The 20,806-nt window shown below is 40.2% G+C and overlaps 1 protein-coding gene across 3 annotated transcripts in view; it reads right to left on the bottom strand.

Annotated features, from left to right (window-relative positions):
• Nucleotides 1-20,806, bottom strand: part of NCOR1 (nuclear receptor corepressor 1) — a 55,365-nt gene that overhangs the window by 24,411 nt on the left and 10,148 nt on the right. For all 3 annotated transcript variants that reach the window (XM_033078572.2, XM_033078574.2, XM_033078573.2), the window contains exons 2-16: nucleotides 17,931-18,108; nucleotides 16,598-16,731; nucleotides 14,939-15,134; nucleotides 13,822-14,004; nucleotides 11,800-11,913; nucleotides 10,458-10,514; nucleotides 9,974-10,026; nucleotides 9,196-9,262; nucleotides 8,664-8,836; nucleotides 6,586-6,676; nucleotides 5,871-6,049; nucleotides 5,371-5,425; nucleotides 5,083-5,184; nucleotides 712-842; nucleotides 11-228 (exon numbers count right to left, since the gene is read on the bottom strand). In XM_033078572.2, coding sequence (XP_032934463.1) covers nucleotides 11-228; nucleotides 712-842; nucleotides 5,083-5,184; nucleotides 5,371-5,425; nucleotides 5,871-6,049; nucleotides 6,586-6,676; nucleotides 8,664-8,836; nucleotides 9,196-9,262; nucleotides 9,974-10,026; nucleotides 10,458-10,514; nucleotides 11,800-11,913; nucleotides 13,822-14,004; nucleotides 14,939-15,134; nucleotides 16,598-16,731; nucleotides 17,931-18,038 — 1,861 coding nt within the window. In that variant the 5' untranslated portion in view covers nucleotides 18,039-18,108. The remainder of the gene's footprint in view (nucleotides 1-10; nucleotides 229-711; nucleotides 843-5,082; nucleotides 5,185-5,370; nucleotides 5,426-5,870; nucleotides 6,050-6,585; nucleotides 6,677-8,663; nucleotides 8,837-9,195; nucleotides 9,263-9,973; nucleotides 10,027-10,457; nucleotides 10,515-11,799; nucleotides 11,914-13,821; nucleotides 14,005-14,938; nucleotides 15,135-16,597; nucleotides 16,732-17,930; nucleotides 18,109-20,806) is intronic.

The following is a 20,806-nucleotide window of genomic DNA, read 5'->3' as shown; positions in this document are numbered from 1 at the left end:
TGCTACTCACAAGGTTCTGGTGGGGGTGGCAGAGGTGGTGGTGGCTCTTCAGTGGCTGCAGCTGCAGCAGCACTTGCTTGTGCAGCTTCATTTGTCATAGATCTGGTGATCCTGCCCTTACGCCGACCTTGGCTGTTCGCAGTTTTTCGGCCCCGAGGAGCTGCCTGCTCCCTTTCCTCTGTTTCCTCTGGTGCAACTTCAGTTTTGTCCTTTTCTTTGGTATTCTCTCTGGGAATAGGTAAAATATAATTCAGTCACATTCAGAGAGCCATTGTAAGCAGATATTCCTGAATATCAATGGACAAAAAAGCCCCAATCTCCACAAACAAAACTCCATGAACTCAAAAGATGCCTTTAGTGAAACAGAATTCACTTACTGCCCACAACTTCCAGGCACTAACACTGATACATGATTTTGTCAACTTCAAAGAAAGTATGAATGCACCATGTGTGACAGAACATGTGAAAAAAGCCTAAATAAACAAGATATGGAAATTATTACACGTGCAAAACAATCCCATTACTTTTTCCACTGATCTGATTTGCTCAGCAAGACAGAGAAATTTGTATGTAAAAAAAAATTGTTTCATACACCAAAGAAACAGTTTTCAGTCCAGATTTCACTGTCAGGCTAATGCAAATCCTGTTCTGATCTTTGCCAAAACCTGCAGCCTAGGGTGAATCCATGCATTTCAGCATATACACACTTACTTAGATTCCTCCTTCTCATCCTTCTCCTCCTCATCTTTCTTTTCCTCCTCTTTTTTTTCTGATTTGTCTGATTTTTCCTCTTCTACCTTTTCTTCTACCTTTTCTTCTTGAGAAGGACGAGCAATCTGTTGCTGAAATGAAACAGGATTTAGATGATAACTTGATGACACAAAGGTGCAGCATCTTGTCCTCAGAGCAGCACAAAATCTGATGCTGTCTTACTTCCTACTTGATATCTTAAGTTACAGGCACTGCACAGTGGTCAGCATAAGAAGAGAATAACTCTGAAAGTGCTTAGGGAGGTCTGACCCATGTAGTGAGGGTGTTGCTCCTCTCAAATTTTATTTTTAGCTTCGTGCATTTTATAGTGAAACGTGATCTTACAACTGGGGAGCAGAAGGTCTTGGAGCATGAAAGTTATCAGCAACCGCAAGTCGCTTTCTCAAAACTGTCACGAGTATTTAAGAAATATAGTTGCTAAAACAATTGGGTGTGGGAATTTTAGACTTGTATTTCCAGTGAGTTTACAGAAAGAATTATTTAAAAAACAACAAAAACTTTTCTCTGCTGAGATGACAGTTTTACAAGCGTGGTAAACACTGTGCTTGTCTCAAACAGATACCAGAGTACTTCTGGCAATTCATGGAAACACAAGGACAGAGAACGACAAAACAAGGACAGAGAATTACAAGATTGCTATTCTAGCACTTCATGAACCCAGATTTGACAAACTACTGAAAAATTCCTCAAAATAGGCTTTTCTTCACAGAGGAAGCAACTTCCCTGTGAGTGCAGCAGCAGGTGTCACTGTTTCACTAACTGAACCGAGGCTGGAAATAGTCACAAACTGACTGGGTTTTGACATTTTAATACTGTGAACTGAGCAGAAACTCTAAACATTAACCACTATCATCTTGCTGCAAATTATTAGCAATTAAGGTGCTGGCTATTAATTATGCAATGACTTCCTTCTGGCAAGATGTCAGAGATGAGCTAAGAAAAATTATTTCTACCTTGCTAGGTACATTGATCTGAAAACAAGGAACTAAAACTGCATTTTAAAAAATTAAAGAAAATTATTTTACATCTATTTAGAAAACAGCTGTTGAAAATCCTGCTCTTACCAGGCCAAGTTAACATCACTTAGTTGTCTGTTAGCCAGGAACTTTATTTAAGCTGCATAATCAATGCATAAACACAAACCTTAAAGGAGTCGAAGGCTCGGTCAGCGACGTTCCTGCACATTCATGTGCTGCTGGGAACTTTTACTGTCCTCACAAGGGGATGGGCTTGAGCTCAGGGCACGGCTCAAAAGGACAAAACCCACCCCAGCAGCCACATCACAGAGCTCCTTAGCACAGGCTGCCTGACCCAGCAACGTGTTTATTCCAGGAAATTGTGTCATTCTGCCTCTTAAGCTGCCTGCAGCAGCGTTGCCCCTCTCACACAGCGCCTTCTAATCTCGCCGGAGTCACCAGAGGTGATCCCGTCACACACAGGCGCTGAATTTCTGTCTGCTCACATCACTGACCTCCCACCTGCTGCTCAGCCACACACACTGCAGGGACACAGCCAGCACTGACCACTGCCTGGTCACCAAATTCACTTTAAACTTCACTTCAAGAAACCTTCTTTCAATGAGTTATTTAAGGAATTCTCTGTAATCACAGAAGCACAGGAAGGTTTGGGTTTGAAGGGACCTTAAAGATCATCCAAGTCCAAACCTCCTGCCATGGGCAGGGACATCTCCTACCAGAGCAGGTTGCTCCAAGGCCTTTCCTGAACACTTCCAGGGATAAGGAAGTTAAAGCACCATACAGCCATGGCTTTCTCTGAATTCTATGTTAAAAACTTGCTCTATATTTGACAAGCTTTGGTTTAAGAAACATTTGTTCAGTTGCCTCTCTGACACTCTGGAATGGTTTAGGCAGTGCTTTATAAAAAAATGTGGCTTTTTCTAGACCTGTTTGAGGACAAACACACACCAGAATTTTGTTAGCCTTGCATCTCTTCACATCCTTGATCCAGCACTCAGCTTCTCCTAAGTGGAAGCCCCCACACTGAAACCTGAGCCAAGCTGTGCTCACTGCATTCTCTGAAGGACTTCAACGTCCTTACTATGATTAATATCTCCTCCACTGCAATATTCCACTTGCCTGCCTTCTAATTTACAAAAATATATGAACTATGAAGAGTTTAAGCTGAAGCACCTGTTCTTGGCCTAAGCCCATCCTGGAGCACCCCATAAATCTTACATGACTTGTGTTTGCCAATCAGCAAGAAAGTTTCAAGTTGCTACTGAGAGATATGAAAAATATCAGCTTCAAACAAAGCTGGGGCACAGGAGGGGGAAGGGGTGAGCTGCTTTCTGCAACCCCAAGATAAAAGTTCTGGCAGTTCAACCCTCTCAAGTACTTTTTTACTAGCTGTTATAGATGTTGTTAATTAATCACCAATAAAATTATAAATACAAATATGACTTTTGGCACTACGTAGGTCATTACTATTAACATATTAACTGCAATACTTCTGAATTTAAACTTCCAGAAGTGGTAAAACTTCCCTTTTAGAGTGGTGAGAATACTTTCTTGAATTGGCAATCCAGCTCAACCCTCTCCAGAAATAAAACCCTGGCACTTCCTTGCATCCTTCACAGAGCACCATCAAGCCTGGCCAGCAGTTGCCCAAAGTTTGGGGATCTGCTGTAGCACTCAAAGTGGATCAGCAACCAGCAATTACAGAGTACAACTCTGCTCCAATTCCAAGAGCAAGTAATCTGAGCTGAACAAACCTGCAGTGTTCCAACTGATGGATTCAGTTACTCACATATAAATCAGCACTCACAGGAGCAGTCACAAAGTCAGGCAGAGCACCTTGAGCTGAGTTCACAAAGTAAATCCATGCCCTTGTGTCTAAAGCTGGAATTAAAATCTTTCTGTTCTATATACATTATCCAAGGAAAGCAACCATTTATGGATAGAAAAGTCCATCCAAATTTTTAATTCTAACAATTCCGATATTCTCAAGTTTAACAATGTGGAAAGGGCATTTAAATACACAGTAATGACTTACTAAATATCTCCAAATCTCCTGTTCCACTGCACCACAGCTGAGCCAGTTCTGTCTCCTCACCCCTTAGAGGCACTCCTCAGTGTGTGACACTTCCCATGATCACACCAACCTCATTTTATAAAGGCGCAAGGAACTGAGCCACTCCAATGGCAGCTCTACTCCTGTTAAGTGTCCAGTGCTTGCCCACATTTGGACAATTCTGTTTATTTCCATCTTCTTTTCATTTGCCACACATCCAGACTTTAACTGCAATCCTTCCCCAGTCACTACTCCAATAACAATAACCCCTCCTATTAAAAAGGATTATTAGGCTCAGAAATTCTAACAGAAGTCCTGGCAAAATACAGCAGGTTATTTCCAGTAATTTCTCCCATCAGAGCAGAAGCTCTATGAAATCCTGTGCACAATGACAATGCAATCCATCATTTGGGGGGTACAGACAAGGTGCTCTGCCATGACAGGACTCTCCTGGTAGAACACCAGCCCATAATGCCAAAGGTTTAATCCAACAGCACCACAGCACAACCCCAAGGCTGTTCCTACTGAACAGGACCCACTCCTCAGCTGAAGCTGTTTGCAAAAATTTTATATCAAAAATATTTACTTGGACTCCTAGAAAACATTCAGTATTTGTGTATTTCAGAGCAATATTTACTGCATTTACTGGTTTGCAGAGCAGATTTGTGCAGTGCCAAAGTTTCAGGGTCCAATACCCACATTAAGCCTGGTAGCCCAGCACATGTATTTATAAAATGCTGCTCTTTCCCCTCTGAAGACTTCCAAAGGAACACTTCCTGAATCAGCAGGATTTTTTATTCACATGCATTAAATTGATCTCTTTCTTCTGGCTCTGAAGTTCCAGTTTGACTTTGAGCCTGACCACCAAATAAAGACCACTATTAATTTCTACTTTTTGACAAACACTGACATTATGAGCCGATTATATATTTTCCACTGCAAGTCACATGCTAAACCTAATTTCTCTTGGCTCCAGCACAGCATTTAATGATGGATTCAACCTCAATGTCTGTGGCAGTGTCCTCAAAGAAAATGAATTGTCATATTAAAACAAGTAAGAAATGTGCCAAGAAAGAAGATATTTCAGAGAATTAAAACCAAACTAACCAACAACACCCTTGAGGCCAGGATCACTTAAATTTTAAAAGGGCAACAGTACAATAAAGGAAAAATAATTATTTTCCCCATGCTTATAATACATTGATATCTCAGATAATGAAACAGTTGTAAATATGAAGCAATAAAATAACAACACCCAAGTGATGAATAAATTCCACGTACCTGATTTCTTCCTCTGCGTTTGCCATAATTCCTTCGCACAAGGGCTTTATAATTTTCATTTTTCTTGGTCAGATAATAATATAATACACAGTCAGGAACATTCTAAAGTGGAAAAGCAGGAAAAAGTAGGGTTTAGTCCTCATGAAAAGATATGATTTGAGTTTTTAATTTCTCTAAACACTAACACTATTCAGCCCCCAGACTAAAATAAAAAAGCTTCTCTTTATTATTATATTGGAAAGTTAGGGATCCCACCCTCAGCTCTATTTATATTAAAAAATGTCTTACCTTTCGTTCCAAGTAGGAAGCAATGAGACCAAAGTTCTTGGGATGTTGGACAAACCTGTTACAAATCAGAAATTATTTCAGTTTAACACATAATCCATGATCAAACAAGCAAAATAATTTTCCAAACAACCTGTTCCATCAGCAAACCCTTCATTTCTACAAGTGAAATTAGCCTTAAAAGCCAAGTTTTCAGACTGTGCAAATTTAGAACTGAGCACTTAAAATGATAAAATGAAATTCCATAACTACATTTCCCATTTTAATCTCAGCACAGAACTGAAGCACTTCTGAAAAAATTTTGCATTTAAGGACTAAATGCATGTGAGCACATTCAGATGAAAAATAAGCCTACAACTTTTGCAATATTTATTACAGCCAGCTAAGAACATGATCAAATATTATTGCACAAAAGCTTCAGCATTCCTGATTCAGCTTAATGGGCTTGGGCATTTAACTGTCATTTCAGTGCAATACAAAGAAAAGAGAGCAAAGGCCATTACTTTTCCTTAAAAATCTCCTTCTCATGGTCTGTCCAGACATTCATGAACTGCCTGTCTTTATAAACTTTCATGGGATCCTCCATCAGGCCGTTCATGTTGATGAACTTCACCCTTCTCTGCTCTGCATCGAACATCATGGGCGGGATGACGGAGAGCTGCCGCATCTGCTTCTCGTTATTCTGCACAACAAAAGGCAAGGTAAGGAACACACAAAATGCTGCTGCTGATGTTTACAGTTCTTGAATTACACAGCTCTTAAAGCTCCACATTCACAGCCAGCTGGGAACTTCTTTTTGTACACAACTCTTGGAGAAGTTGTCACTATTGCAATGAACATTATGGGCGGCTAAAGGAAGCGGTGTTGCAACTGATGAAACACCAAAATGATGGAGGCTTTGAGAAAAGGAAGAGTTTTCACATGTTTGTTACAGCTGTAAAAAACTAGGTTGCAGCAAGCTTGCAGTGAACAGCCACATGAGAAAAATCTAGGGCAGATACAATTAGAAAGCAAAACTGTCAAAAAAAATAAAGTGTTTGTAAGATCTGCTTCAAGCCACACTTCACCCAGATTCTCTTAGAGAGAGAAGAGCTTTCTGTTATCAATGAAACAAACCCCCTACAAGACACCTTTCACTGGCAGTGAAAAGATATTTATTGGCTAAAAAAAGAGATTTATTTCTTTATTTCTACAGCAAAGCACAGGCAGCAGCCTCACCTCCTGCTCAGAGAGTCCATCGATGATCTCTGAAATCTCGTGTTCACTTCTAGCAATGGTTGCTGAAAGGCCAGCCCCCCTTTGGCCAACTCTGAAACGAGGGGAAAACAGAAGGAAAAAGGATAAAGTGGAAATTAGCTCTATCTGTAGGTTTTGTACACCACAACAATCTCCAAAATTCCTTATAATGCTGTTAGCAATGTCTCAAATCAGTTGGGATTGGTCTTTCTTCAGGAGAGTCAGAGCACAGAGCCTGTCATGTCCTGCTGGGTTTTACAGTGAGTGCAAAGCTCAGCAGAAAGGGCACAAAAAAGGTGTTACTACCAATTCCACTGCAAAGTGCCTCAGATAAATGAATTTGCTTCTGCTGAGCATGAGAAATGTTCATCAGTGGCAGAGAAATTATCCCCTTAATTAGTACAACTGATAAACCTCGAAAGAGCCTTTTTTTTTCTTTTTTTTTTTTTAAGAAAACCACACTAAATTTGCCTTTTATCGATTTGGTCAAGTTACTAATACTGCACAAATTAGTTACAACAAAAGAAGATTTTCCACTTTTGAACTGATGGGGGGAGCTGTAATTTGGAAGAATTTTTTCAGATTGTGATCTTTACATCATAATAATATCCTACAGTATGTGGGTCAAAAAGCATTTCAGAGGTAAAAATCACTAGTAAATGGAGACAAAATACCTCAAAGATTTTACTGAATTCATCCATTTGCACTAAATCTGAGGAAAAAACCCCTAGTATTTACATGGCAATAGTATTAGAGCACAGCTCTAGACAGAGAAGCCATTATTTTACAATATATAAAGATAATGTAAAGAAATGAGCCCTTCCCAAATCATTAAAGTAAAATTTCTCATGTATGAGTGCTGTTCCCATTCTAACAGTTAATTTTCTTCTTTTCTTGACTCCCCAAAATCTTGCAGCCTTCACAGTATTGCAAACTCTCTGCTTTCCCCATGTTTTATGACAAAAAGGTGATGAAGACAGATGGTTACAAGAGATGAGATTAAATCTTTATGGGGCTGGAACTCTCCAAGGTGTATTGAAATGATTTGGAACATCAGATAAACAGATTTCAACACAACTGAATCAAACTTGACCTAATTCTAATTTAAATCCTATCTCTCTACCTACAGTACTGCAAGGTGAACTCTCAAGTGAACTGCACTTCATTCCTTTTAAGATTCCTTGTAGTTCCCATCTAACAAATGTCTGATAGATTAAAATTAAATAATAGGGCCTTAATTGGCACACCTTGAATATTTTAAAATGCAAAAACGTCTGGAATAAAATTAGCTGGCAAGTACAACAAAAGATCAGTCAAATTGTTAATTAAGAAGATAAATGGTTTTTGAGTGTGGGGGCTAATGAATACAGGGATCATGAAACACAGGAGTAACAGACACAGACAGGGACAGAAAAATACCAGTGTAAATCAGGGTGTGTGCCCAAAATGAAAAGCTCATTGGAACCTGATGCTTCAGTTGTCTTCAGAACTGCACAAACCCCTTTTTGAGCAGCTTAACTCCTGTCTCACTGATACCACAACCTAAGCAGCCTTTGCTAATTGCTCCTTTTGGAAAATATGGGTTTTGACAGCAGATCTGGAAAGGGACATGGGAAAGGAGCCCTGTGGGCATCACCACAGAGCCTGAGAGGACACCAAGGGATGAGGCTGGCACATCACCACAGAGCCTGAGAGGACAACAAGGGATGAGGCTGGCACATCACCACAGAGCCTGAGAGGACACCAAGGCATGAGGCTGGCACTGCTGGCACAGCTGGAGGGAAGGGACAGCAAAGGGGACACATGCGACAGTGCACAGATAAAGTCAGGGAGGTCCTTAGGAGGGGAAGTGAAACTGGAGCTCAATGCCATGGAAACACAGTGAACAAAGGGAAGAACATTTCACTTTTTACTCTGGGACACACTGATGTTCTTTTTAAAGCAATGAAGTGATGAACATAAAACTTAATAATTAAAATTAACTGGTTTTATTAGAAATCATTTTAAAACTGAAGAGTGAAGGGATGCTTTGCAGGACTATTTCAGATCACCAGTAATACCTTTGGAATCTTTCTTGCTGCTCTCTCTGCTTCCGGATTTCTGGGAATTGTTTCTCATAGTACTCCCGTGTTTTGCTCTCCTTGGCTTTCCTGCGTGGATTATTTTCTATCCTGTCCACTTTCTTCTCCCATGCCTCCATCAGCTGATCATAACGTTGACAGATCTTCTGTTCCTGTTAAATTCCAAAAGCAAACCTTGAACTGAGCAAAATACACCAAGTGATCAGTACATGTCACATGGGCAGGCCTGGAATACACAGATTTTTCCTGCTCCAGTCCCTTCCATGTTGAAGATGATTTAAACCAAATTTCCAGCACAGAAAAGGTGAGGAGGTGGATACAAAATGTAGATTTTGAATATTATACACTCTTTCTTTGCTTTACACATCCTAGTGGTATTTGGTAATTGTCATTACTGCCTTCTAGAAATATCCCACACTTATTTTTCCAATCAATATATTTGGGAATGCAAGACAAGGGTCCAGACAGAACACAACCACATGCTCCTTTTAGAAAATGATGGTGCTCTTACCCGTTGTTTTCTTGCATGGTTCCTTCTTTTAAAGAATAGGATCAGCTTTTTCCTCATCACCTGGTTTCTGGAAAACAAAATTAGGGGAAAAAAGTGAACTACATAAAAATCAAGCACTTCAAAACCACTCAACAAAACTCATCTCAATTCTAGATGCTGTATCTTTATTATGAATAATAGTTTCAGGGTAAAAAATAGGGAAAATTCCCAATGAAGTCAAGATATCTAAATCACCTAATACTGTATTTTTTCAGACAGGAGATTTTTGAAGATGGCTGGAACAAGCAATTGAGACACAAAAAGTTCCAATTTCAAGGCACATACTCTGCTTTGCCACAAGAGAGATAATATGCTAAAATGAAAAAAATTGGTTTAAGCTATTATGCTTTTACGGGGGAAAAGTCTCTGCAATTCAGTCCCAAAGTTAAGTTTTCCAATATATTATTCAAGAAATAAGTACTTATCAACTGCTATACAAATCTATTGATGGAGTGGTACAAGAATTACTTTTTTAAAGAGAAGTTTTTAAAGGACAGCCAACTTAAATTTTGTTATTTATTTTTGTCTTTAAATGAAGATGGAAAGCCAGGGTTTCCCTCTGCCTTCAGCACATATAACTGTTTTAAAACACAGAAATCAGAAAGTTACATGGACTGGAAGCTTTTAATTATGGTTAAAACTCACACATGCAATGTGGAGATGACAGCAATGAAAAATGTGAGGGAATGTTTAAGTGCAGATGCCCTGAATGGGCCAATGAGGGGATTAAAGCACTCACGTTTTGATGTTTTCATGGTAGACCTTGGTGTCTGAGGGTTGGTTGTAAAGTGGCTGCAATTTGGGAAGAGAAAGGAGCACTGAGCACTTTGCAATGCCTGGAACTCTACATGTGCATGCAACACATTTAACAATATTTTAGTATTCTGAGAACAGTGCACTCAATGTGAGCTGCAGCAGAGCTGAAGGGACTACAAGATATTCAGCACAAAGCACAGATTTCATTACTTAAAATTAGATTATAACTACTCATGTATATAACAGTACTTCATCTCTTCATACTTCAAACTGTTCTCTCTAATAGATTAAAATCTGTTTTAAAAAGCACACTTACATGGCCAATGAACTTACTCAAGCCTCAATTCACCAGTGTATTTAAACACATATTTCTTCTACACATAATCACAGAATTAGAGCTGTTCAGCACAACAGAATTAGAGCAACTGGCAACACAGAAAAGAAAAAACCAGAATTCCACAACTTACCAATTCAACTTTTGGACCAAGACCTTCAAAAATCTTGTGAGCTTCTTCTGCTTTTTTCTGCAAATAAGATTTTTTTGGTACAGTCTGAGTAAATCCTCTGATGAAATGTGGATCTGAACTCTGTGTTCTCTGCTAAACCCCTGCCTGACCACACGAGATCCTTCTTAACCTACTTCTGCAATGTTGCCTCAGCAAATAAAGAAACCTGCACTTGATTTGTGTGGTAGTGACTCTGATCTCCAAGTCTGGAAGGTGATAGAGCACAAAAGCAGAAACTGGCTCTGCAGTTCAAAAAAAACTATGCATTTCATAATACAGCAAATAATTATAAAGAGGAAAGAAGGTGTCCAGTAAAATAAAGTATAATTAGCTCAGAAAAACGGAATTAAGAGACTAAAATTCTCCAATTGCCAAATCTGGGACTGTGAATCCATGTGTACACAAACACACAAAGTGTGTCAAAGGTCCTTCATTCACACAAGTGAAGACTACAAAGGAATTCTGACCTCCCCCTTGCATGGAATGCTTGGGACACAGTTGTACTGTACAAAATCTAGCATTGTTTTGCATGGGGGTTTTACCTCCTCAAATTAAAAAAGAAATAAATCTATTGTAATAGAAATTAGCTGTTCCTCTAAACCACAGAATAAAATTCGGAAATTAAACAAACATATACCACTCTCACAGAAGATCATAACACTTTCAAAACCCCCAGATATCTGACTCCCTAATCTCAAACTACCATGGGGTAAAAAAGGCAGGAAACATTTTTGCTGTTACTGTTGGCAGTATCACTGAGCTCCTGAACTTTCCTCACCACTTAAACAACACAAGCTCATAATTCACCAATAAATTACTACTTCATATCTGTTCATTTATCCAAATCTTAAGTGCCAGAAGTCAGAGTTTATAAAGAAGGCACAAAATCCTACAACATATGCAGTTTTTTCTCTTCAGCTCATTTAAAAGTAGAGTCTTCAGCCAAGTTTGTCAGCTCATGTGAGGAACAGGGAATTCAAGATGAATTTCTGAGGCATTTTTCATATCACACACTTAAAAGGACATATATGTGTGTGTCTATATATATCTATAATTCATTTATCTCAGTTCAAAGGTCTAAGGATGAGGCCCACAGCTCAGAGTGCTTACAGGAGAGAAGGAAAATTCCTGTGATTGAAAATAAAAATGTCATAAAAATGCCTTTCATTTAAAGAAGTAAATGAATACTAAAAGAGGAGTGGGCAAGTCAGTAAAATAGAAAAATGTGCTCCATGGAAGTAAATAAAGAGTGTGAGCAGGGAGGCAGTGAGAGCCCCTGGGGAGGTGAGGACACTCCACTCACCCGGTTCTCATCGTAAATGATCTGGACGATGCTGCGGTGCTTCTGCTCCACGGGAGGAGGGGACACCGGCCTCTCCGGCTCGGGAGGCTTAGCAGCTTCTTCTTCAAGTTGTTGCTAAGAGACCAAAGAAAGAAAATCAGCCATCCATGCTCCCCCCACCAGTAATTAGTCACCAGAGATAAAATACGCAGCTGATCAGTCAGCACTGCCTCTTATTCCGCTTTGTGCTGACAAGGAATGAATGAAATGGTTTTAATGCCCACAGGGACAATAACAAGACAATTTTTTGGACTATTGGGAGCTCAAATTACCTGTTTACAAGACTCACCTGCCTTGAAACAGGTTTCAGCTTGATAACTAAAGCCACTATCACTTTGTAATTTATCACTATTTAACTTTAAACAAAATTATCAACTTTGGAGAACAGTTACATCAGAGCTGCCTTCTCCCAGTGGAAATAAACCACAGAGCTGCCTTTCTGCACTGGAGATGTTCAAGTGTCATCATTACTGCTGTCTTATGGTTTCAAAAGGTACAAAAGTCCTTCTAACACTCCACAGAGAACATCATTGTAAAGGTACTTCACAGCAAAAATAAAGCACTCAACATGCATTAAAGTCCCAAGACTGTTACAATACCAAACAAGCAAAAAAACCAAAACAAACCAAAACAAACAAAACAAAACAAAAAAGAACTCCCCCCCAAAAAAAACAAAATAAAAAAAAAAAACCCCACCCTGTAATCCTTCCTAGCTACCACACTGCTGTGATTTACTTGCACATCAAATAAATCTGGTCCAGATCTTATTTTTTTAAATATCCTTCACTCATGCCTGCCACAAATATACAGCAAAGAACTTCTGACATCAGGGATCCACCCTGCTAGAACGTGCTACATTGCTGTGCAACAACTCCCTAACATTTCAGCAGAATGCCTTAAGACATGGGTTCAGTTATTTAAACATCAACTCTAATTTTTTTAACTCAAATCACAGACAAATGTGCACAAATGACCCTTCAGAGATGAGTTGCAGAGCACTTGCTGATTTTGTGGAAAAGTGCACAGAGATAAACATCATTAACACACAAACAGGTACTCAGTGACATCCTTTTCTGGTTTTCTGTTGGAGGTCACTTTACAGGTCATTAAAATTCAGATGTAATTAAACACTTCCAGATCATAAAAACACACAGCTCCTGAGAGTTGTCTGTTTGTTATCCTGGACCTGCAAGTTCACAAATCCTACAGTGTAACTCTCATTTCCTCCAGAGTTCCAACTGAACAAGAGTAAAGCTGGCACTTCTATCTGGATCTTTGAAAGTCAGAAAAGGAAAAGGAAACAAGGACTTTGTTTTTGTCAATGACTAACAGATGCCTTGACTGAAGGGTGGGTTTACTTGGCCTCAACAGCTACTGGGAAAGCAACAACTCCTGCCAGCAAACACTTCCTTTGCTTGCAGTGGCTGAAGTGCAGTGCTCTGATGCAAAGCATAGCTAGGGCTATATTAAAAAAAAAAAAGTGATATTTATTTTATTTCTCTGCTCTGTGTTTATTCACACCCCTCCTACTGCACTTTCCCCCAAGGCTGACCTTAGCTCCAGATGTTAGGATCTCTTGCTCTTGGGAAAGCAGATGATCCAGGGGCTTGTGTACAAGCTCTGGCTTTGGAGATGCATGCAAGGGATTCTCCCCTTGCACAGACTACGAAAGAAGAAAGATGATCCTCCCCTCAGCCAGCAGGCAGCTCTGAAGCTGAAATTACAGTCACAGTGCCCTTGTTTCACAGCAGTTTCAAATATAAACCCATCTACTGCTGCTGCTCCTATGTGGCTTTCGCCTGCTTTCAAAAACGTTTGAAGCTGCATGATGTCCAACTTATTTAAAATAAAATCATACACATAACCTTTCCTTTTCAAATTCTGCATCTGATTCATGTAACTAAAAAATTCACCATCACCAAATGAGGTTTTTCCACACCTCCTTCACTGGCAGAAAACAAGAGCAGGGCCTGCTGTGCTTACTTGCTTTTTCTTCAGCTTCAGGATTTGCTGTTCCACTTTTGCAATTTCGCGATCTACGCGGTCCATGCTCTGGATCAATTCTTCCTTTGACAGCTTGGAAGGTGAAGCATTTTGGTCCTCCCCACAAGGCTGACCAGAAATTGGAGAAGATGGTCCCTCATGCTTTCCTCCAAAAGCTGGGTCCTTCCATAGGGACAGGAGATGGGGGGGAGATAGAGAGGAAACCATTATAACTTGGGAATAAGCAATAACCAAACACCCAGGAATTAACAATGATTTCCAGTTATCTGTATCTCTGTTGAGAAGTCAGTTAAAGTTTTCATAATGCTCTAAATCTTACATGATATTGTCATTCCAAAGTTCCTTTTTTAAAATGAATTTTACCTTGAAAGCAAAATAAGACTCAAACACCTTCCTTTTCAAATACATCTTCATAAATATAAACAGTAATTTTTATTTTTAAAGGAAGTGTTACTTGAGGGCCACTCCCCAATACTCTGCACCTACACTGAGGGGATATACCTGAAGATAATCATGACCAGTCTGATAAAGCACATCTGGAGGTAGCTGTGGTTACAAATGTGAAGTGCTCTTTAATTTAGCTCTAATAGCCAATACCTAAAATAGGAAATACCCACCCCAAACCAGATTGTCCTAGATTTAGCAAAAATGAGACAGTGACATGTAGAATTAGTGTTATGTAAATAAGCAGATTCATTTCAAATGCTTAAAAGGGAGCGGAAGGAAGTACTTTGACTGTTCAGTCCCAATGTTAATTACAAGAAAAAATGGACTTGCATGCATTTGCCAGCAGCTTTCAGTTGAAAAGCAGAAATATTTCAAGCACTATGCTACAATCATTTTACAACTGAGGTTTGAGTGACTTAAGGGAGTAGTGGCAACTCAGAATTCCACTCTATTTACTGTGTTTGAGTCAGACTGTGTAAGAGAGTAACACTGACTCATGATCACAGCTTCTGATAATGTGTAAAAATAAATTTTTGGGATTAAAAAGAAACCTAAACAAACAAAAAAATTACCTAACAGAAAAAATCCAATTAGCTCACTGCAACACAGAAAGTCAGCCCTTCAGCACTGTAACAGCAAATGGCTTTACCTTCTTAATATCTGCAGATCTCAACCCTTCCTGCAGAGGATGCACTAAAGGCAAGACAGTGGCTGCACTGACACGCTGGAAATGGGAATCAGACACCTGCTCAAGACGTGGTCGCTTAGATTCCAGTGAATCATGATCTGTCTGAGATGGGCCTGGATGAAACTGCTGTTCATAGCCAGTTCTCCTTTCCTGAGGCCTATACAGAGAGACAAATTGTTAAAACAGACTTTTTTGATATGAGAAAAATCCTCAACACTTCTCAGTTTTAAAGGAGATGCAATTTGGTGAAGCTCCTTCTAAACAGTAAAGCAGATAAATGTTTTTTAAGTATGAACTTCAAAAATATAATGGTTAAAATCCATTGGAAAAGAGAAAGTGAATTTTAATCTCAAAGGCATTCCTATTATTACACAACCTTAAAGAAGCTCAGCACTGCTACAAGGATATTGTTCAAATCAAAGCTCTGATTCAAATTATCAACACACCAAAAATCTGTGAGAAAAACACAGTACTATACTCCACTGAAGATGGTCACAACAGGTCCATTATTAAATTTTTGCAGCCAAATAATTTTTAAATATACACAGAACGCCTGAGATGAGCCATGAGCCTGTTTGGAACTTGATCTCTACTAAAATGCTACTCTGTGACAGAAGCAGTCATTGATTCAATCCATGAGTCATTTAAAGACTCCTCCTTCTCAGAAAATGCTCAACAGTTATCACTTGCTGCTCCCAGTGCACTGCACAGGATGTCCATAAAAGACCCTCATATGCTTCAACATCTTCCTATGAAGTGTCACTGAAGAGATGACAGCAGCAGTTTCCTGCAGTTTGCCAGAACTACCAAATAAGCTTTTACAAATTTACAGTCTGGGGGGGTGTGATTTACTACTGCTATAAACTCAATTTTGAGAACTCTAAAAGCTGCTGTGATTCTCAGCATTAAAACAGAGCCTTACTGACATTTTGCTGACACAGGATGAAGGCAATATGGAAGCCCCAGATTTCACTATCATCAAGTTATTTCTGGGAATATCCTAATGAGATTTTAAGCCAGACCAGTATTTACATAACATTCATCATGGGTATTTGTTCAGAACCAGATCGGTCAGTTACAGCCAAAATAAACCTCCAGCAGTAATCCTGCATATAAAGTTGCTCCTAGCAGATATATTCACTAAGAGTCCAAGGCAAAAGAAGGTTTCTTCAAGCAGTGAGTGCAAGAAAAGAAGAGGTTGTTACAGGCACTAACACTCACTTATGACTGTACACAACAGCCTAACACACTAAAGAACTGAGTGCATAAATCATATTTCAATCTCTCCCCTAAACAGAAGTACCACTCCTGCTAACTTAGAACAATCCAGTTAATGTCATTCTGATGTCTAGTGGGATTTTAATCTGAGAGAACATTCCATGTTCTTCAAATGAATGCCTGACACTGCCTGAAAACCTTCTTGAACCCACAATGACGATGCACATTGATCCTCCCTCCACATCCCCCGTGCAGCTCCACTGGGAAGGGAAACATCGGCAAACCGAAAGCAAACTCCAGCATCTGCTGCAGCGCTGCTGTCCACTCTGTGTGTCCCCAGGCAACCCCAGAGCAGCTGCAGCACGAGATTGGTGCTCACACCTTGCACCAGAGCCTCCTCACCTGTCAGAGCCTGGGTGGAACTCGGAGAGCAGGGAGGGCCTGCGCCGGAGCTGCTGCTGCTGCTGCTGCTGCAGGAGCTGCGTGGCCTGACTGACTTCCAGGTGAGACGAGCGGTAGTCGGGAACGGCAAATTCCTGAGGGGAGGAAACACCTCTGGTGTTAACAGCAACAAAGGCTGCAGGGACCATGAGCATTTCCAAAATTAAATACAGAGTAACACCAGATCAATAAAGCCTTACTCCAGCTCAAAAAATGTTGGCGAATGGCAGTTCCGAGACTTAAATAAACTTTAAAGAGACTAAATATTTATACTAGGGATTCCACCTCATTTATGAACAACTTCTAACAAAACACAGATGAGTCAGCAGCAAGCAGAGGAATAGCCTTTTAAAAATATCCTTTAAAATCAGTCTTGCACATCCAACTGCAAAGTGGTAAAATGAGAGCAACCTCGAGGCAATTTCTTTTGTTACCACCTCAAGACATTTTTATATGAGACACTATTAATCAGGACTAAGAGTGGCACAAGATGCATCTTCCAATTGATACAATTTACCAAGTGAGGTACAAGATTATTTGTATTTTTGTGTGATCAACCACTTGCTTTTAAAAATTGCCAAAGAGAAGCTCTACAAGACATGTAATAGATCATTACCAATGAGATTCAGTTTTCATAAATTATCTAAAAATAAACACAGAGCAAGCCAAAAAGCTTCAGTTTTTGAATTTCCTTTTGCTAACATGGAAGAAAACATCCACAGTATCTGCAGCAGGAGGAGAATGTCATTAAAAGGAGGGAAATCTGAACTGTTGTAAAGCCAACAGCTGGTCCTCCACAGCACAGAGCACAGGATGGCAGAATAAAAGCTTGGCAGAAATGAGCAAGTAGGATATCCTCAGAAATCCTTTACTCCCATTCTGGCCAGCAGAACTCAGCTGGCAGCACTGATACAGCTGCTTCAGAAAAAAAAATCAGTGTAACACAAGTTTTTACACATTCTCCACCTTGCACAGAATTCTGACAAGTACCACATTTAACTTATAGAGATTCTAGCCCAGAAGTTTAGGAGCATAACCCCTACTGAATTCATTCAAACCGTGAGAAAACAATGATAAAATGATAAAACCATATTAACAAAGGGCAAGGAGGGCAAGGTAAAACACAAGACACCCCACAAGTATTTAACTCAGCAGACTGGCAGCAGCTCTCCCCAGCAGAGCACATGGATATGTTTTCAAACTGGTGTTATCTCAGTTTAAAAACCGGAACTAACGCCTTTTTTCGGCACGGTAAACCCTGGAAGCGCAGCCCAGGCTCTGGGGGTGCCCTTACCTGCTGGTGGCGGCTGCTGGGGAAGGTGTACTGCACAGAGTGGGGCGGGTAGCGGCTCTGCTCCGTGCTGAAAGCTCCTTGGTTCGGAGGGTAGCCTGAACTTGACATTATCAGGGAAGGAGTCTCCACAAAGCTGTGAGATCAAGACCAGCAAGCAATCATGTTTCTAGGAAACCGCCTAAAGGGAAAAAGATCGCTGATAAGCACTGAAGTACCAGATGTACTCACAATACATTACAGCCATAGTCACCTAAGCAAAACAACCATTACCAGTAAAAGCTTTTTCCTGATGTATTTATTTAATAGGTTACTCCAGTCTGAAACACGTTAACGGGTGTTAAATGGGCTCCAAATGAGACGTGTCAGCATTGTCTACACAAAGATTTGAGGATTATATTGTCGGAATACATCCTTTTACCAGTTACCAGATGAGTTAGAATTTGACAAGAAAAGTAGGTCACCTAAAATAAATTTTAAAGAGGTTATAAGCCTATAGATGGATTCTGTATTTACAGTAAATTTCCTTAGCACAACACGAAGTTCACTTTTGTTTCTTGTGCAAGGTTTTTGGATTCCACGAACTGTTGCTGACTTTCAGATCCAGGTAGTGTCAGGGCTGCACTCAGTGTCACCTACAGTTCACTAAATCCCAGTGCATTAGTCAGGCCCTGAATGCCATCAGCACCCAACAGCAGCTTAACTCAAGCAGTCAGTAAAAAAGGCACTCACAAAGCAGAAACCCAGCTCTGCTTCAAATGCCAGCATAGCTTGGCTCCTACAGGATGCCAGAAACTGAATTTACTACAAAGCCTTAAAACAATCCTGCTTAGTTGACAATCAATGACTACTTTGCCTCAACTGCATTCTCCAGCTGCAGATGGAGAGCAAACACTGAACTGCAAACTGATTGGGGAGAGATTTTCAAGACTGCAGAAATCCAGAAAAGTCTCCTGTGAAAGTCTGAGCATGGCTGAGGCTGGGTATAGTTCCAGCTGCTGAAGATCCAAATAAACTGATTCAACCCTGCTCCTCCATCAGTGTTTTGAGCAGGAAAATTATGGCTCCAAGCAAAAAAGTGGGACATAAATATATTTTTAACAGAAAATATTTTTCTCTGATAGCTCAAAAGATGTAATCCTGGGAGCCTGTGTATTAAATCCAGAATTCTATCAGATGTGGAGCAAATTCTCCACCTGTTGCCCAGAGCCCAGCAGACACATCAGACCTTCAAATAAACTGTTGATCTCTGCCTCAATGGCTACATTTCACAGCACATTAATCCACAGTATTTCACAGACATCACCTATAAAGTTGTACTTCTGAACAGTCAATAGACAAAACCAGTCAGCAAAGAGCAACCTATACAAACAGATCCTTAAGTATATCTGGCATATTTTATCTTTTCTGTTCTGGTCAGGAGATTTTTTCCTCCTTAATTCTCCATCAAACAAAGCTTTACATGTTGGACTACCAGGATAATGAGACAAATTTACATTCACCTCTTAAACCTGATTTTCAGCTATGAAAAATCAAAAAAAAGAGACAAGTTTCTATTTCAAAGCAATAGTACACATCAGTAGTAGTGTGCTTTATAGTAGCTATACATCTATTATAGTACCTATAATTCATATCCAAGTGACAAGCTGTAACAGAATGCTTCACCATTAACATTTATTATACCTCATCATTCACACTGCATTCATTGCAGTACAGCTTTACCTACTCTGTGATGGTCTAATGGTTCTGAGTCATGATTTCCATTTAATCAAGGCACAGTGTCACAAAGCCAGCAGGTTCAGCTGCACACACTGGGAGCAGAGAGCTGCACCCCTAAACACAGCCCCAGCCAAAAGAAAACCTCTGATTTTCCCTTTTTCTGTGGACTTTAACAGGAATGAAAGCCATGGCACACAGCTGTCAGCTCAGTCCAATGCTTACTGATGGGACAACTCCTCCTGTCACACTCATCAATAAATGAACTGGCTCCATGGGACAAAGATGCTCAAACACTTGAAGGTTATGGAAGCACAAATCTCAGTTTGATGAATTGCTGATGCCCCAACCTGTGCTCCCTCAGCAGCTGCATGTGCAGAGAGCTGAAGGACCTGGGGATGCAGAAGGGATCAGGAGAGCAGCCACCTGAAAATCACACACGAATATAGGCCAAGCACTGCATGATCCAAGGTCTTTTCTAGTTTCTGTAAAGTTACATCTGCTCCCTATTCCCACAATATCCAGTCAAACCCACAAGCTGATCATTAACCCAGGTGCTGAAAGTTCAAGCCAGGTTCACTTTCTATGATGCTGTAAAAGCCATTTATCCATTCACAAGAACTTCAGTGGACACTGTGTTAGGCTGGTCTTGAAATCTTTCACAGTCAACTGCAGAGAGAGGGCCTGACCATCTCTCCACATCCTGCACTGCACATGGGAGAGAGGGCATGGAGTACAGGAATGAACATCCTTCATCCATCCAAAAATGTCATTCTAAGCATCCTGATAACTACAAGTTCTACATAATACATAGGACAACATTGAATCTGATGACTTCCCTATTGAAAACTGCAAGTGTGATCCTGTTCATAGTGGAATTTCTTAAGAAGGAGAATAAATGAAAGTTGCCAGCAGAGGAAGGCAACCAGGAGCATTAGAGATTACAGTCATGGTCAATATGAGAGGTGAGAAGCACAGAGAGGAAAAAAAGAAAACATGAAGCCATCAGTGGTGGGGAACCATTCCTCCTCCTCCTCTCTGAGGGAACTGCCAGAACAGCAGCAGAGATAAGGGGTAACAGTAGAGGAAAACGTGCTCACATATTGGCAAGGTGTGGAGGGAGCTGAAGGATGGGATCCTGCATGGGATCTCATTTCTTTCAA

This window comes from Catharus ustulatus, chromosome 22, assembly GCF_009819885.2.
Source record: "Catharus ustulatus isolate bCatUst1 chromosome 22, bCatUst1.pri.v2, whole genome shotgun sequence".
In the NCBI taxonomy this organism is placed as follows: Eukaryota; Metazoa; Chordata; class Aves; order Passeriformes; family Turdidae; genus Catharus; species Catharus ustulatus.
Note: the sequence above shows the minus strand (reverse complement) of the source record. Positions and strands in the feature narration are given on the sequence as shown.